Source organism: Tyto alba, unplaced genomic scaffold (genome assembly GCF_018691265.1).
Source record: "Tyto alba isolate M040663 unplaced genomic scaffold, T.alba_DEE_v4.0 Super-Scaffold_38, whole genome shotgun sequence".
In the NCBI taxonomy this organism is placed as follows: domain Eukaryota; kingdom Metazoa; phylum Chordata; class Aves; order Strigiformes; family Tytonidae; genus Tyto; species Tyto alba.
This window is the reverse complement of record NW_024881313.1, coordinates 38448-57474: the sequence shown is the minus strand read 5'-3', so window position 1 is coordinate 57474 and position 19027 is coordinate 38448. Positions and strand designations below refer to the sequence as shown.

At 41.0% G+C, this 19027-nt stretch overlaps 1 protein-coding gene and 1 long non-coding RNA gene across 5 annotated transcripts in view; one reads left to right on the top strand and one right to left on the bottom strand.

The window, feature by feature from the left end:
* The window catches only part of UBE2E2 (ubiquitin conjugating enzyme E2 E2), a 215752-nt gene extending 208198 nt beyond the window's left edge, over window positions 1-7554 (top strand). For 2 of the 3 annotated variants that reach the window (XM_042801781.1, XM_042801780.1), the window contains exon 6: window positions 6783-7554. In XM_042801781.1, the coding sequence (XP_042657715.1) occupies window positions 6783-6880 (98 nt within the window). In that variant the 3' untranslated portion in view covers window positions 6881-7554. The remainder of the gene's footprint in view (window positions 1-6782) is intronic. The other variant, XR_006166201.1, reaches the window with a different exon arrangement.
* On the bottom strand, window positions 754-11895 carry LOC116965424. Of its 2 annotated transcripts, XR_004409349.2 has the most exons (5): window positions 11198-11895; window positions 9787-9895; window positions 8785-8880; window positions 2662-2933; window positions 754-1240 (listed from the first exon to the last, which is right to left on the bottom strand). It is a non-coding gene; the product is annotated as an uncharacterized LOC116965424 (long non-coding RNA). The 2 variants fall into 2 exon arrangements; XR_004409348.2 differs by having other exon boundaries at window positions 754-2933.
* Between the last annotated feature and the right edge of the window lie 7132 nt (window positions 11896-19027).

Here is a 19027-nt window from a genome sequence, read left to right as displayed (position 1 = left end):
TTATTATTAATGATAGGAAAAGAGAGCAACACTGCTTCTCTAAGATCACTGAAGGATACTATGACACATTTCACATACCTCATTTTCCACATCAAGACTCACAGTATGCTTGACATGGTCTTCTAGGAGTTCATTCAGTTTAAAACAGGTAACGTGGCTAACTATGGAAACTTCCTGAGGCAAAGTGACACTATAAATAAAATTATTCACAAACAATTCATCTTCTCTTAATCCCTTCCTCTCACAGTATTAAATTGTTCTATGACATGTTTTGTATAGCATGTCTTACACTGCCTTTGTCTGCAGTTTTCAGATTGGTTTTCTTATAACACTAGCCTGGATGCCACTGAAGACAACATAAGAAAATATAATTAGATATTAAATAATTTTTAAAATTAAGTTTAAGGATGTTTTTGATGTGTATCAAGCTGTCAGCATTTGCTGTTAAGAAAACCATTGCTTCAGTGACTTATTAGCTTCTGCTTTTTCCCTGATCTTAATTTTTTTTTTAGTTTGCCTTTTGGGACCTGTTTCTTAAAGGTTGGTACAATATTAGAAACCACAAAAATTGGATTTAGAAAACTTAGCTTTCACTGCAAGCCAATATGGGAATATATTCTGTCCTGTACTGCTATTTGCATGGAAATCACTGAACAAAATGTGTATGAACTTTTATTTGGGGGAGGTTTAATTTAGGGGTAACCAATCCCACCTGTGCTGCTGTATGGAGATGAATTCAAGGCAGCTGTCCTGTAGATGACATAGAGAGCACCTGGATTTTTCCTTAAAAAAAAAAAAAAAAACTCAAAAACTCAAGCACTCCCCATTTTTTAATTGAAAAGGAAATACAGCAGAATATTTGGAAAGAGAAGCAGCCCTGAAGAAAACAGTTAGTATTCCATTAACCAAAAACTCTTCTAAATATGTAACTGGAGTCCAAATAACTAAAAAATTACTTGTTTGTTTTCTTCTACATTTCACACAGCCTGTCCAAAGAAAAGGGAGCAGATTTAATTTTTGGTGTCTGAGGTTTCAGTACAGGTCTTTCAATAGGATGAGCACAGAGCCTTTCAATAGGATGACTCTCACAGTTATGAGAAAGGAGTTGTTTATAGCTCAGGAGATGGGATAAGATCTTTCAAGTTACATCTAACCTTTTAAAATTCTTCCAGTTTAATTGTGCTTCTTGAGTTGGAGGCCAGCTCTTCCAAATCCCCCTAATACAGAGCTGAATCTAAACCTGGACCAAAAAAAAAGTACATTGTAAATATTTGGCTGAAGAAACTGTGAGATTTTTATAGGGCTGTGGGTTTTTTTAGTTTGTAAGGTGCTCCAGAAATCTTTCTGAGAACCCACTTGTGATGGTGTAATAACTTGCTCCATCACCTGTTCACCATTAAAACTGTAAAATACTGCAATAGAAATATAATTCTACTTAATAAATGCTCATAAAAATGCATATAGCATACAAACACCCATAATGTACATTTTAAGTCTAAATGTGTGTCTCTCTAACCACATTGGCACTACCAATTGGAATTTCATTGCATATCATGTGGCTGATGGAGAAGGCGCATTGAAATCAAGCTGTTAAACACACTATCTCCATTTTTATTTCACTAGAGTATGTTTGCTGTATTTTTAAAAGAGAATTGAAAAGCCCAGGAGATTAATTCTGCTCTGAAATTGCTATTTGCTGACATTTAGATATCTGTAAAAATCCAAGCGGAGAAAAATACAGTATAGCAATATATTTTCATTTATTTGGGGGAAAAGTAGTTTTAAAGAAGAATTATAGTCTGTCTTCTGAATGATAAAGCAGTATAACTAGCATTAAACACAGCTGAAATTTTGTAATGACCAAATCTCAGCTCATCCAAATCCCCAATAGCATTAACTCCCTAGAATTAGGCTGTAAATTTGATTAGCCCTACAACAGACATGAGACGCAATGTTCTTCCTTATACAGTCATATTAAGTGGCTGCAAAAGAAGATGACAAGGTATTGTAGAGCAGCACATCCGACCTTTTTAAGCTAGGAACAAGCTCCAGCTTGCCCAGCTTTAAAATCTACATTTAAATACAGGGTAATTTCATGAAGTCTGATATAACATGAGGATTACATATGGTGAGGTGAGGGGGGATTTAGCAGCTGCAGTCTTCCTATAAATCATCCAGAAGCTTTTCTTCATACTTTAATGTTCTTGATTGGCATTTTTCATGTAAGCTACATCACTGAACCCTAGCTTCTGTCCATGCTTCTTTAATTTGGTGCTCTTTTTATATATTTTCATAACTCCTGCACTGTCCTTTAACATGAAATTAGATGCTGTAACTCCTGGTATGTTCCAACTTTACATGGAACTAATCAGAGTACTGGATAAAAATTTTTCCTTAAACAAGCTACAGGTTATAGAGGAGCCCTAGGGCAGATTTCTAGAAATGAGAATTGAATTAGGGACTAGAAGGAACAGTAAATTACGAGCCCTTAAAAATTTCCAGGGCCACAGAGCTCCCTACGGCTCCCCACACATGGTGGTCATCGCCAGCACCACCCACACCACTGCTCCGGGGTGCCGGTGATGCCGGGCGCCACACGCTGTCACGCTGCCTCACCCCGGATTCCCAGCTGCCAGCGCCCAGGGGATGGGGACAGGGTACCTGTGGCTCTCGAGACAGGCACTGTGCATCTGGCAATCTGAGAGGTCCCAGGGCATACACCTCCTGGCAGGCCAGAAGCTGCAGAATTTTGCTGTTATTGTTATCCATTTATTGCGGTTTTATTTTCATTTCTTTCACCAGGTTGTTCTGATAACACATTTCTGTCATGGCCTTATATTCTGATCCCCTGGTTTTCGTTGTTGTTTGGACACAGTCCCATTTGGAGTGAATTTCTGAAATGAACCCTGATTTACTGATGAATCACGCTACTTCTAAAACAAAAAGAAAAGAAAAAGCTAGAGCAATTTACTAGTTATGCAAATAAATTTCTAACATCAAGAATAAAACCACAGATACATACAAATGGAAAATAAGAAACAGTGTTATGGTAATGAGAAATGGAAACATGGGAAAAGTACCATTATGAATTTTGAGATGCAGTATTCCTTTTTATCTCTTAATTAGACAGTTTACACAGCGGTTGCTTTACAAATGTATACTTGTCCCTACTAATGGAGATGTCACAATACTCCTTAAATAGTGCAGCCCGGCTGAGAACCAGGTGGTGCTCAGCCATGTGCTACTTAGTTGAGGGGGGAAAAGGGAACTATTGTTTCTTCCTCATATTTGGTATTTTGTAGGACTTGGACACTATAACCAAGGCTCATGCATGTTGGGAATTAAATCTTTTATTTGTTTTAATTAAGGTGCTTCAATTTATCTTGTAATCTCCATTTCATGGCCCTGTCCCCTGTGAACCGCATAGTGATGGTGACTCATGACTCATTAAGTGTTGGGAGATCTGTCTCCTTTGGCCCTCCAGCTGGCTCCCTCCTCCCCCAGGGACAGCACGGCTTGGGCTTGAAGCTGCCCATGCAAATGCAGAAAGAAACCGTTTTCATCGCTGGAGTTGACACACCATCCTTATGTCCTCCTGCACAGGTGCAGTGTGCTGCATCAAATAGGCCAGTGTGCCACTGGTTGGATGGCTCTGATCTGAAGTTACAATTTCCCTCCTCACCAACTGTCCCGACTTCACAAACAAAGCATTTGTACCTTCTTATGGTTTTACGGTTTCACAGGAACTGCTAAAATAAGCCAGCTCTTCAAATACTTGTTGAAAAGTCCTTACTATTGTCCTCATAAATAACAATGTATAAAGACAACACATCTCCAGAGCCTCTGACAGGGATGTGAAATATCTGGGCCTCTCTGGCAATAACTGTGTTTCTGTTTCTTCAGTCTGGAGTCTCATATGATGAAGTGGCTTTGCCAAATTGTGGGTTTGTTCTTTTCTTCAGTTTTGTGATAACCAATAAAATTTGCAAAGAATAATGTTACTACTGTTATTACCAAAAGCACCTTTTAAGTAGCATTTCCTCAGAAGCTGGCTGTGGGTATAGCTGGTCCTGCTCATGCTAGAGCAGGCAAGGACCTCTCTTTGCATCAGTAGTCCTGCTTCACACAGGCAGACACTGATGGAGGGAGGCACTGACTTGAGGGAAGCACCCTGAGCTGACAATTGATCCACAGGTCACTCTCAGTGGGAATTTCCACATCTACAACAAAAACTATGTAGACCTCAGGCATCTTGCAGGCTGTCACCTCCACTCTTTCCCCAACTGCCAAATAAAATACTGCAAAGACAAAGGCTTGAATATATGGATAAATAAACAGACCAGTTCTCTATGTTATTGGGCTTCAACAGATCTTTACACATTCTTATCAAGAACTCCCGTCATTGATTCTCCCACCCCAAAAGAAAGTGGACTCCCTCCCATGCTGGGAGAAGGTGAGAGGAAGAGCCTGTACCTTCCAAGTCCTTCCAAAGATATGTTGTTGAAATACTTCCTTGCTCCCAAAAGGAGATATAGATGGAAGCCCACACTAGGAAACCAAACATCATAATCTATCATCCAGGACTGGAGATGATGATAAGATCCTGAGTACCGTTTCAGTATATCAAGGAAATTGATTTACAGCTCTCAATGTGAAAGACATGCTTTCACAGAAACATTCATCCCACACATGAAAGACTTTCAGATTTGAACTGGGTAAACCTTTACTATAGCACATCACTTTTCACTGACTCACATAAGGGTTTATAAAGGTCTTAGTGGCAGCACTTTAAATACGCACTGAACCTCATTAAGCGCTTGCTGTGTTCCAGATGATAATTCCATAACATTCTTGCAGCCCCTCACACCCAGATGCCTCAGAGGCTAAACCCCACCTTCCTCTACAGCATGAAAACCAGCACATTCATCTAATTTTGCTCCAAGAATTCCTTCCAAGTTCAACTCTTAGCCTCCATTCCGTCACGGGGCTGTGAAAGTGTTTCTTCACACAGTGGTGTCACATCCAAGGCGGGTGTGGGAATTAGCAGCAGTGCTGTCAGGCTTATCCCCAAGCTACATTACACCATGACAAGGTTTAGTAGCAGCTACTCCTTAAATTTTTTGCCGAGAGAAATTTTGCCCTTTCCAGTTGTTCAAGTTTCCCACTTACCCTCCAGTGCTTCTCTCAAACTTCATTCCAGCTATGAACAACTTTGCACTCCTTAAATACCTGCAGACTGTTAGCCTCCTATTCGCACAGAACAAAATCCTTCTGGTAATCCCCTATATAGTTCTTCTTGGCTGAAGAGTTAAAGGTGATATACTTTGTAGTATGAAACTTTAAAAATGGATCTTAGATCAGATATGTTTCTTTGACACTCATGCATGTAAAAATAGCAAAGTCCAGGCCTTGGTGACCTCCTCTGGATATATTAAGATATTAAACGTAATCATATACAATAAGAGTTTGCAGGACTGGGACTATAGGGACTTATTACACTGCAGTCACAGTGATAACTTGCCTTACTAATTTAAAAGGTGCAAACTTGAGATTCAAATCACTGGCCCTTCCTGAAAGTGCAAGATGTACATTCAAAGCAAATGATTTTCTCATTAGCTGTTATTCACTAATATTCAGTAACGTTGGCAGTAAGCCAATTAATTGATTTTTGGCTAAACCAATGTATTTCTCCTATCATAAATTCTTATTGTCAACAAACAAACAAAAAAGCCCAGATTTACTCTGCTTTGCAGAAGGCCTGACATCTATCCCAGGAATTTCAGTAGTTAATAATGCAAACACCACACTCATATTACAACTGCACTGGGGAAGCTGAGATTCATATTGTTCAATGGCACCATCTTCAGTCAACTACAAAGCTGATTATTAACTGGCTTTCAGAAGAAGTCATGTTCATCTGTCCTAAATCAGGAAAAAACATGGTATCAGTGCTTCTGAACTTGCATGGTACAATCTCAGGAAATTTACTGTTGCAGAAGAAATATCAAGAGTATGGGTTCCTCTAAAAAAGGGAACATCTATATATATTTTGTCTGCTTTAAATTGAGAAGAGAAAAATGTTGTCTGAAAGATAAAAATGTTGATTATGTACAGTCACTTCTGGGAAAGTCTTGCCTTAGTTTGTTTTTGTTAAAGGGTTGACTGTTTTTGATTAATTATTTGTGAAGTAATTTGTAGATGCAGACCAAATCATGCAGCATTCTGGCCATATGAATGCTCAGAAAGATCCCATAAATTAAACACCAGTTCCCAAAGTTCGTAATTAACATTTGATACTTAAAAAATAGTACTTACTTCCCTAATTCCTTATCTTCCTTTATGCTTTAAAAGTGAAAATATTTTTAAAAGAAAACAACATTGAACCTGATAATAGAATTAGAGCCCATCCTCTTCTTAGGTGATAGTATAGATACTTGTGGGAGTCTAATACCATAAATAAATGACACAGTATGTTTATTCTTATCACCTGAAAGTGACTTTTAGCTCAAAAGAAAATTATTGGAACATCTGCTCATGAGACAGAATTGTAGAAAATGGTTTTAGTTATATGTTTACCAGAAATGTATAGCTAATTGCCAGCCAACTGTTCCCCATCTTCCTTTCTTTCTGTATGCAAGCATGCTTTCAAAATGGGACTAGTATATGTAGGCACCTTGTTCTTGTAGTTCAACCTAAGAGAAGTGAATGAATGTGGATCTGAGAACAGATTTTTCATCCTTCCAAGACTGACGAGTATTTCATGGTTTGTGTTTCCTTTTCAGCTGACCCCCTGGTTGGAAGTATTGCCACCCAGTATATGACTAACAGAGCAGAGCACGACAGAATGGCCAGACAGTGGACCAAGCGATATGCCACATAGGAACCTACTCTAGGATTTTCTGGACCTGTGCAAGCACATTCACTAAGTGCATCAATATCCCTTCCCTTCATTCTTATTTTTTATTAAATTTTGAACCATTTTGTGACAAAACATTGTCCTTACTTTCTTTTTGGTTTTATTTTTATTTGTTTGGGGGTTTTTTGTTCTGTTAACTTGAAAGTTGTTTCCGTCAGATGTAGACAGGGAATTTTGGTTATCAGTGCAAAGAATGTTGGATCTGTAATAGTATAGAGCTTTGTCACAAAGCTTTGTATTAAATGTGTGTTTGTTTTTTTTTTTTTTCTTTCATGTGGTTTTTGGGAAAACAAACAAATTCAGAATTATATCTTATTTCTACTTAAATGTAGTGTTTAGGGTTATTTTTTTGTACTGAAGTCTTTAATGGTGGGTGCATGCTACTGGGAACAAGTTTTGTATAAAAGCTTAAAATCAAGAATCACTGTGCATTACTAAGACTGTGTTTATCACTAGCCTTCTGTTTCCCACACGAAAGGCTATTGCATTGAACAAATGAATATGTATTTTGATTTACTTAAAAGAAAAAAAAAAGTGCTTGTAAATTTCTTAGGGACCTGCCACTTTTGACTGTGGATCAGTTGATGTACACTTGTATTATTAAAGCACTCAATAAAACACTGTGGCTGATAAATGCACTTCTTGCAAGACAGTGCTTTTGCATTTGTGCAGTATAAGCTGCATAGTCCTCACATAATACAACTGCAGGTTAAGCAACTATTTTTAAACCTAAACTATTCATTTCTTCTTAACAATGCATTTCTTAACTTAGAATTCTTCGTTGTATATATCTTTCATATACAAACATATTCCAAATTTTAAGGCCTTTCTTTCATATGCCAGTGCTCATCTCAGCTATTCGGAAGCCTCTTGCTGCATCTTTTATACTATGGCTTCACTATATCCATCTTGTTACATTTCAAATAGTTGGCTATAAAAACGGCCTTGAAGTGAAAGCAGAATATTGATGATTTTATACAGCAGGCCTCATTTTGCCTTTCTCCAAGCTCTTTAATTGTAAAAGCAACTGTTATTTAAAAAAATAAATGAAGGTTTTTGATAGGAAAATTGAGCCCATTGCACCAATCATTCCCAGCACGTTCAATGGCAAGGGTATTTCTATTCAGATTTGACCTTCAGGCTAATTTTAGATATGCAGCCATAGAAGGAAAACTTCTACTTGGCTAAGGAAATGTGTGGGTGTTGTGATTTAGAAAATATATACTGTGATGCTGATATCTAAATGTTCTTTGTCTTACAAAGCACATTGGAAAATCCGTCTTATATAATTGAACATTACAGATGCCGTATACAGTACTTGCCTGCCCTCTCCCCTCTCTCCTTGCCTCTTCTGTTTAAAGAAGATCTTATCTTAAAGTAGATACATTACAACAGGGAGAGTATAAACATACAGGGAGATCCAATCCCATTACCCTCCAACCCAATCCAACCATCCTGAAAACTAAAGCAGTCAAGGTGAAACCGTAGGGCCTCTATGCCAACCACTGTGCTGCTCAGTATTTCCAGGCTGTTTTGCTTTTCTCTCAGCCATTTGCTAATACCTGAACAGATATACAGCTTGAATCTGCTGGTGAGATGTCCTCTGCATGAAGAGAAGCTGAACGTTGACTTTGTTGTAGGTTGGATATAACTACCGCCCCAAGAACCACAGGGTTCTCAAAGAAATAATCAGTCTCTTTTTATCAAAGCAAACAGAGAGTCTTCTGGTGTCTGCAGAAGCCAACTGTTTACAAGCCTGGCCATACAACATTTTGAGGCCAACAGATCCTAAATACAGACGTGAAAGAGCAGTAACAGTTAAGAAATAAAGAAGAACCTAAAACCCAGACTTCTCTGAGCCAGAATACCTTCTCAGGACAACTGTTACATGTGCTTCCCTTGGAAGTTGCTTCCACCATACAACTTGCCATGAAGTACCTCCACGTCTGAAGGGAACTTTCCTGCTGTAAAAATACAACAAAGAGGTAAAAGGATTAAAATGTATGAATGCATCCTGCCCAGTACAGTAACTACATAGCTTCTCCTCTTAGCCCATCTGCTGAAGACATTCCTGTCGCAGAAGACCTGTATCCCCTGAGACAGCAATTAATGGGCAATTTCACATTTCTTACGAATTACCTTAAGTGTCTGCCACACTGCAGCCTTTATTTACACTCAGCTGAGCATAATTCAGTAATTTCCCAGGTACATTTTAAACCCACTTGAAAAAGAAGTCTTTAATTCCTTCTATTATTTTTTTTTTCCAAAAGATAAAGAAGACATTATAAACAGAAGAGTCTATGGTATCTCTAATGAAGACATAACTGAAAGACAGCTGAGATACCTTGGAGGGGGAATCACAGAATTATTAATAAATGTCTATTCTCACTTCATCAGCTCTCACTTGCCTTTCTTACCCATCAAAAGCTGTGCAGTTTGAATTTGCAGGTAAGTTGCCCTCTCTGTGAAGCTGAACAGTCGCTTTGTCCTAGATAATATAAAACTACCACCTTAAGAACCACAGGAATCTCAAAGAAAGAAGGGATCAACCCACATTGATTAAAGCAGATGCAGAGTCTTCTGGCATCTGCAGGAGCCAAATGTTTGCAAGTCTGGCCATAAAACATTCTTCTCTATTTGCAAATCTGCTTTATTTGCCTCCCAAGTAATTCTTTTTCTTCATCTGCTAAACCTGGGAAATAAGATGCGTTATTTGAAACCTGCTGTTGTCACTGAGGAGAAATGAGCCATCCCCAACAGAATTCAGTCTGCCAGCAGAGCCCCACTGAACAATAATATATTGACATAGTTTCTTTTTCTCCTTTTCTTTTTCTTACATCTAGAAAATATTGCACATTATTCTATCTCACCTTTGCTCTTCAGATCTGCAGATTTGACTGATTTCTGCTTCTTCTTTTATGACAAATCGTCTTCCTAACAACCTGTAGATGGTGAAGTCCACATGCTGCCTTCCTACAACTGAATATGAAGATCATTCAAATGGCTTGCACACATCAAAACATTCAGTACCAGACAGTTATCCTAAAACAGCATATAAAGGCCATCACTTCAGCAAATCTAGTAATTTCTCAAGGACACACAAATGCTAAAACTGGGTTTTGTGCTTTAAAGACATCTTACAGCTTTTCTGAATTCAATTACAATATCAAATGAACAATATTTAATTTCCAGTAACCCCAGCTACATGTCACTGCCCCATACCCTTTGAGGTCAACTCGGAACAGAAATCAGGGAAGTCTACAAACTGTATTTACACATTCATGAATTATTGAAGTGGCCTTCACATCCCTCTGTCCCACTGACCAGCAGATTCCCCTCTCCAGAAAATTGCAGAAAAACGTAGCTTAATTTCAGGTACCCAAAACCATCCTGTATTTCCAGAGACAGCATTTACAGACTGCTCCATGAGTGAGTTTTAGCAGCTCATATCCCTTTGATTATATGCATTGTGGATGATTGCAGCCAAACAGTTAAAATCTATTAAAACCAGCTGCTGCACCATGAATAAGTCAGGAATAATTCCTCTTGAAAGATCTTTCTTCAGGTTTTCATATTGTGAGCTGCAGATGGATACACAGTAATATCCCATGCCCAAAACCCAGGCAGCAGCTCACAGCCCTTCTTCCCTGCTACCCTGTTCAATTATACTGCGTACATATAAAAAACACCAGAGGTGGTCGGGCCCCATAAACCCCAAAATTTGGCCCCTCATCAAGGACCTCTCAACCTTTTAAATTCTGGCCCAACGCACGTTCTGGGTAAGGTTCATGCTCTGATCTGCTCTTTCAGCATGCTGTTACAGCATGCTCCCCCTTGCTGGCTGTCTTATCTCCGGCATTAATCCCCTGGATTTCCTCCTCCTTCTCATTGACCCTTTCCTTCTGTCTGGCTGCTTTCTTCTGCTTGACTGATCCCTTACTGGCATCTGAGAGGCTACCCAAGACACTGATCTCAGTTCAAATAGCTCTTCCTGAAGTTGCCTGGGCATAGTAAACTCTTTGTCCCCCAAAGTACATGCCCAGAATGTGCCCCCAGGCCCCTCTCTGCTCCCCCTTGCCTGAGGCAGTGCCTACTGCAGCAGGAAAAGTAAAGGCAGCTCCACTGGAGTACGAAGATGCCATGTGATGATTCAGACAGCGGAGCAACTCTCAGTTATTCCAACCCCATCATTATCCTGGGGTGCCTTTTCTCCTTTCCAGTTCTCAGAAACTTTTCTTGTCTCTGAAGCTGTATATCATGCCCCAGGCCTAATGCACTTACCTGCATTTTGAGTTGGGCAGAGTAAAGCAATGACTCAACTCAGAGTAAAAGTTCTGGCACCTCCACAGTCCAGCTGTCCAGCCTTGGCAGCCACGATTCCCGCAGAGCCAGCTCTGCCTGCTGGTTTTCCATTCTCAGTTGCTCTTTCTTCTGTTCTCGTTTTCATTCCTTTTCATTTCTCCTCCTATCCTTTCCTGCACAACATCAACACTAAATCTTGAAGCTTCCTTCTCCCCCCTTTCCTCATCTCAGTTACGACTCTGTTCTTCCCCCGGTGCTAACAAGACCATGACACGTAACACTGGGCCTCCTGGAGCTGCTTGAAATCCCTTGATTTTCAGGTCTTAGAAGCAAGAAACAGCTTTGTACAAATTAAGTACTTCCTCATTATGCCACGCCTGGCACTGGCTATAAACTAAATCACTTCTCTCACACGTCATTAGCAGTAATGAAATCCGGGCTGGCCTGCCTCCTTAGCATGACAACCATATGCAAATTAATTTCCTCAGCTCAACCGGTCTGCAGAGCCAATACATGGCTGCTTGGGATGCCTCCAGCAGCCTCTCAGGTCACAACTGAAATATATTTGGGGACTATTATTTACCAGGAAGGGTTTTATGATACCTTTAAATCCATCATTCTGCACTCTAATTCCATCACGAACTTTAATAGGGACCTGCAGCATGTAGGGATAATGAAAAGGGCAAAGCAAAACATCCCCTTCATGTCTACTTCGATTGTGAAAGAAAGTAGTCACAGGCTAATGGAAGATTGAAATAAAGACAAGGCTACTAAACCATCCTAATCCCTTGCCAGTCCAAAATTAGAGAAATCGCACTTCATGTAACAGCTAAATAAAGGCTGTATTTACTTCTATAGATTCTGCAGAACTGAGTCCAAAAAAACCCACTATGCAGGAGTCCCAATAGTACATGTGGATGGTCAGATCATTAATTTCAGGAGAGGTTTTCTAGGGAAATGCTTCTACCAGGAAGAGCTTGCCGGCACCTTCATCTTCTCCACCTCTGTGGGGGCTGCCCAAAGGACTCCCCCCTTGGCAGTCCCTTGGGAAACAAGTGCTGGAAACAAGCACCTCTGGTCATTTCTTATTGTCACTGTTCCTCAAATACACTCACTCACAACAGGCATTTGTTGCTGCAGAACCAGTGCTGGTGTCCCCTTTTGTGTCACTGAGGACCTTGGGGTTATGAAAAACAAAGGGTCACACTTCAGTTTCTGTGAAATGCCTCCTTTCTTTGCAGTTGACTCATACCCTTTGTAAGGCGCTGAATGGAGTCTCTTCACATGAATGGAGCTCCTACCACACAGATTCCAATACAGCCCTGCTCCTTTCTCCACTTGTCATAAACACAGCAAATAAAGTGCTTCTGCCCATTGGGCTTTGCAAACACCTTGCTCATAGCAAAGCTTAACTGTGCTCTTGCCCATCTTCAAACTCTTCTCAATTACATTTCTCAGACACTTCTCAATTATAAGACCCTTTCTCTAGTAATCCTCAACAGCAAGGACCTGCAAAAATCCTGCTTCCTTCTTCCTCTGGACCACATGCAACCTTCATCCCTGCTCCTTCTCTGCTTTCCCCAGTTCCTAAATCTGTTTCTTCACTCAGGCTTCAGAGAACCAAACCCCTTGCTAAGACCACAAATACCAAAGCCACCTCTGCTCTGCTCCTCTGCATTGCTGTCTCACCACAGTGTGCTGACATCTCACTGAGGAGGGGAAAGCCCACCCCAGTGCCTGAGATTGCTGCCATCTTTGCAAAAAGAGGGTTGAAAACTTGCTTTTTTCTTTTTTATGGGAAAGAGCAGGTAATGCTCCCAGTGCTCAGCACTTACACTAAGGCACAAATTCTCTCTGCAGATCTCCTGGCCTCAAAGTTCACAACAGCACTCTCCACTGATCTTCTAGGAGCAGTATTGTAAGTAGTAGCAAAATGGTTTGTATTAAATGCCCTGAATGTTACATATCTAATAAATAGAATTAAACTTTCCAAAGAAATCTGTGTCCAGTTGGAAGTTCATCATCTTTTACACAGGAAAATAACTGTGTAAATTAAAAAGTCTCTCTTGTTTCCTGTTCTGCTTCATTATGTATTGTCCACCTACTACCTCTTGCTGCAGTTTTAAAAGAAAATCTTCCTGAAATCTACTCAGAATTTAAATCCTTATTGCAAAGCATCAAAGAATAATCAAAATGTGCTCTGTCATATCAAGGTCATCTAATTAGAAAAGCTCATGGAATTATTTATATACATATACTTTCATGATAATTTAATAATTAATATGCTTAAGGAAATAATCTCATTCTCTTCTATTTCACAGTATACATCATGAAATATTATTTCATTACTGTGTACATTTGTCATTTTATCTATTTAAAATAAATATATATTTTAATATCTTTAATCAATAGTTTTCTAGGGGAAGAAGACGACTATTACTTGTATAGTGTAGCACTGTGTGGACTTGTTGTAAAAGCGTAATCCTATTTGTAACTTTTTTCTTTCAATTTGTATAAAAGTTTGAGCAAAGTCTGCAAACAAAAAATGACAGCAGTCACTTGAGCCCTGTTAATGTGCCGACTGGAGCTGTTGGGCATAATAACTCTGCCTAATTTTCAGAGTGGCACTGAAAATGGAGGCAGGACAAGAGATGCAGTCAAACCCCAAGAAGAAATGAAAATAACTACAGAAATAAACACTGCACTCCTGTGCTACAAGTTTCCTCCAGCGATGTATACATGCTGCAGCAACCCCCCTAGGCCAAAACAAACTGCTAGCTGCGGGATGCTGAACTGTTTGAGCAAACATACTGCTGCACCTCATCCAGATCTGACAGCTTCACACTGTCCTCGCTGGGTACCAGGCTCTTGGTTGCGAATGAGAACAGGTAACCCCGGGCAGACGGCGTGTTAAATGGCACAGCTGAGGAAGCCTGGCCTTCTTCCTTGCTCCTGGTCCCCTTAGCAAGTTGGCTTCCCTCTCCATAACGCCACTCATCAGATGCTGTCGGGCCTGCACGTGCCTGTCGAAATTCAGCAGCAGTTCTGTTGATGCTGCAATGATGCAAAATGAGGCAGGTGTGGAGGTGTGCGGAACCAGGTGAAGTCATTCTCCCTCTGCAGCTGAGGCACCCCACACCTGCTCTAAATCCACCCTGCAGCTCACTCTGGGCAGAGCCTCTCCCCCTGCAGAAACGCCTGTTCTCATGGGCTGAGGGGACCAGCCCTCCCTCCCCTCCTCCCCCACTTGCATCCAGCCCAGCTGCCATCGCTCAAAGCCCCAGGAGGTGTCACCATGCCTCTGGCATGTTCAAATTCAACCTAGGTCAGAACCAAAAGGATCTTTCCAGGATTCAGAAGCCTCGTGCAGGGCCAAAACTGCCAGCAGGTAGTGCTCTCCCAAATGACGGATCTTCGTGCAAGGCCAGGACTATCACCCCTCTCTCACAGAAGCACCACTTAGTATTCATGGCACAGATTTAGCAATCACGGGATTCAATGCTATGAAATAATTGGTGGGGTTTTTCTGGTGTGTTGGAGAATGGCTCAGAGACAAGGGTCCTGTGCCTTTAGCCAATAGATTGTAAGCCTGCATGCCTAAATTGTGCCTTGTCATGTATTAAGAAAATCTTTGAATGAACGTTGGCACAGGCTCTGCTCATACAAAAAGAAAAAGGGGGAATTGTTGGAGAATGGCTCAGAGACAAGGGTCCTGAGCCCACCGAGCAATTGTATGATCAGAGCCTGCTCTAGCTGCTGATGCTGAGCCTCACTAGGGTTTGCCTGCAGCTGCTGGCAGCTGCTGATACCTGAGGAATGTCAAGGACGCTTCAGCCCTGTGTACCGTGGTGTGTCGAAAACAGGTTAAGGGGAATTAGGAATAGTGGTCTGAGAAACCCAGTGTTATGATAACGGTGGTCTGAGAAACATTGTGTTACGGTACTGTCGTGTATCGAAAACAAGTCAACAGGAATCAGAAATAGTAGCGTGAGAAACTTAGTGTTATGAGAAGCTTGTGCTGTAAGCTATCTGCAAGTAGGTGGACCGTGCGAATACGACCCTTAGAGCTTAAGCCAATCAGCTAGTAACTAGTAGGCATAATTAGTAGAAAGATTATAAAAGGCTGTAATGAAAATCAATAAACGGAAGCACACTTTATCACTCATACTGAGTCGGCTACGTTCTTCCTCCTTGGCCTGGGTCCTCGGCTCACCCAGCCCGGCACTGGTGTAATGGGTTTTCTTGTCTTTAAAAAAAAACCCAACATGGTGTGCACAGTCTCCATGTGTCCTTTCCCCTCCTCTTCCCACTACCTCCCTGCTGCGATGCCCCCAGGAGCCCAGCAGGCTGAGCCTGGGAGCCTATGTGTGTATCTGAAGGTGATTTTTTTTGAGAAGTGGGGAGAGATTTAATCAGTAGCAAGAAATATATTGAGAAGCAGGAAGTTTCTCCCCTCTGGAGACTGTCATATGTGTGAAGAGTAATGCAGCACTTACCCTGATGGCTGGACCTTATTTGTGGAGGATGTACCCTGCATTTTCTTAAGTTATATCAAGCCAATGGATGAATTGAAGGGTAGCACTGTGTGTGCTCTTATTTATAAATCCTTCTGTACTATTTTAAGCCAGGCTCGGGGTGGCAGGAGAGGGGACAGCTGCTGGCCGCAGCCTGTGATGCTCAGCCCAGGCCCTTCCCCATCCCACCGCTGGCCCCAGGACATGGTACCCAGAGTGACACGGGGCCGGAGGAGAGGCAATACAGAGACCCGGGGCAGAGGTGCCGAGGAGACAAAACTCACAACTGTGAGACCCAGATGAAAATCAGGTGACAGCCTAGTGCTTTCCCAGCCCACCTGAGAGCATACGTATATATGTGATATATGTATATTGATGCATGTTTTATATACATATACAAATTCCTGCTTAGGACACATGCTGGCACCTCCAGGACCAAAGAGGGTTTGGTTCAACCTCCAAGTGCCCCAGCAATGTGCTGGTGGGTGGAAGCACAACCGCCCATGGTGCAGCCCGTGAGGGTGGTTCCAGCACTGCAGAAGGTAAAATAAAGAAAATAACACTAGCAAGAACTGATGGTGAGGCAACTAGTGATTAAAAAAAAAAAAAAAAAAAAAGGGGGAAATGTCAGTGGAAGCCTTCTGTAGGTATAGAACCTACAAGTAAACTTGTCCAAATGACAGAATTAAAGATCAAAAATGTCACCTTCCAGTCATAAATTAATATTCCAAAGTAGAGAGAAGCTTTTTGCTGACTAGTGTTTCACTACACCTAGGCAAAACAGTAACGAGTCACTTCCACTAGGCACAAAGTACACAGCCCTGACTTGCGTTGTTCCAGTGTGGGGGGGGAGACATATTAAAATGTTAGTTGCCTATAGACAACATGTTATTACACAGCCTAATTAGAATTATTATTAAAATTATTAGAAATATTTAAAGCTCCTCACTCCCCATGCTGAACTCCTTAACAACAAATATTTGTCTTTGAAAGGCCTGTTCTTCCAAATAAGCATCCCTGATCCCAGAAATCAGCAAAGCCCATCAGCAAGGGGAAAAAACATTACCTCCAGATCTTTATTAAATCCCTTGGGAAAAGTAAAATATCTTAAAGTCAATAATTGTCCAGGGAAGTGGGAAGGTGCTAGCTCATGGTTGAGATGTCTTCCCTTACTCCCTCCAGCGACTGTCATACTGCTCCACCCCACCTGAGAAGGAGGAACAGCCTACAAGACACATGCAGAGTCTCAACCAACCTGTCCCATGGTTAAATTCATGCACTGTGAGTTACACACAGTTTGTAGCTCTGCACGACTGCTCTTGATCCACAAAGCAGAGCACATGAAAACTTTTTTTTAGAATTAAGACCTTCTATACGGTAGGTAGTTTTGCCAGGGGGGAAGAGCTCGGCAATATTTTCTATCAAATCTAATGTACAACTGAGCAGAAAAAAAGAATATGAAACAGATATTTATCTGTATCACCCATCCTCCAAATTTTTGTATATGTAACTATTTCTTGCACATATATGAGATCTCTCTAATGAATCTGCTTCAGCTAGCCAAATAACTTTTCTCCAGGATATTGTTTTTCCTTCATACTTCTTTGTTTGTAAAGTATTTTTCTTGTTAAAGTGCCTACCCTCAGTATAGATCTGCTTTAATTTCACAGAAGTACTTAAAAAATAGTCCTCCATGGATTTACCACTCAAATATTGCAACATTGAAAATCTGAATATAAAACACCGTATAAACCTAAATGAAATTGCCTTATAGGAATTGATTTTTATTGTCTCAGCTGATAGAAAAACAAAACGTAAAAAGCATACTGAAAAGTAAACTCAATTAAGGGCTAGTAATCTGAGATGTCATTAGTAGCATAAACAAAGAGAGGTTTTGATTTACTGCGTGTTGTGTTCAGCTTGGCTCTGGTGTGCTGAGCAGCTCCACTCTGCCAGGAGGAGGGAACCTGGCAGTGGAGGAGAGAGCTCAGAGATTTTCAGTGGCCTGTCCTCGAGGGCTGATGGCCACCACGGGTAGCCTCCACAGTGGGAGCCAGAGAGGAATCAGGTAGGGGGTGAAGGCATCATGTACTGACCAGGGCATAGGAGACTACCAAAAATGTTGGGTGCTGGAGCAACAGTTAGAGACAGGGTAAGTAGGACTTTTACTTGAGGTTAAGGAGAGCTGTGTGATGGAATTATTCCCTTTCTATTTATTGAAATTTGGCTGTAAGAAGCTCCTTTTTATTTTCTTTATTATTTTAGTCTTGTTAGACTGGCTCTTTGAGTTTAAATGTGTGCTTGTTCTTCCCAAGTTGGCCCCAATTAAACCCGTGTATTCTTGATGTGTATTTAGGCAACAGTGTCACCAGAGGTTGTGACACTTGCATGCCTTGGGCCTCCTCGGCGGGCATGGTGCTGGCAGAGGGTGCCTTCTGCCACTGGGGAGATGCTGCAGGTGCCCGAGAGCTGGGGATGTCCTCCTGCGGAGAAGTGGCCACAGGAGGGGCACCCAGGTTTGACCCACTCTTGGCTTCCTCCTACTCTTGGCTGGGAGGCGACTTGCGGGGAGTGCCAATGCTTCTGACCTCTCATGTGGTGGAGGGGAAAAAAGAGAAAAAATTATGAGTATCTCTGTGTATAAGTCTTCTTGCAAAATAAAAAGCTGTTTTCTTCCATAAACCTAAGCCTCTGGAGGTGCCTCAACTCTTAGATGGCAGTTGATAAAACTGTAGGATGTATTTTCTGTTTCGGGTGAAAGCTGATGGTAAATGGGAGGGATTTACGTGCAGCTTAAAGGACACCCCCAGGAAGTGTAAGAGACCTGTAAAGCACCGAAGCTTTTAAATCTGAATCAAAAGAGAGATGATCACCAAGAGATAATGGTGGCCTTGAATCAATTCCAGTTCTTGTGCAAATGATCCTCTGCTCCGACACTTCCCACTCAATTATGGTGAACTCATTAACAGATGGACTACACTGTCAGTTGTGTAACAACTTCAGTTTTCTGATCTCTTTCACATAGGTCATACTTAATTGTTTTATTGGACTTCAGAAATAAAGTATACCATCACAGCTAGCTGTGGAGGTATATACATTGTTAATGTTAAAGGTATTTTTTTTCCTTTTTTTTTTTTTTTTTTTTTTCTGATAAGTCTAAAAAAAAAAAAAATAAAATGCTTTGGATAAAACCAGAAAAGGCTTCTTCACAATGAACTTGTGGTATCCAGTGAGAGCTTTCAGACCAAGCAGTAAAAGCTAACAAAGTGAAGCAACTGATGAAACTGATGATATA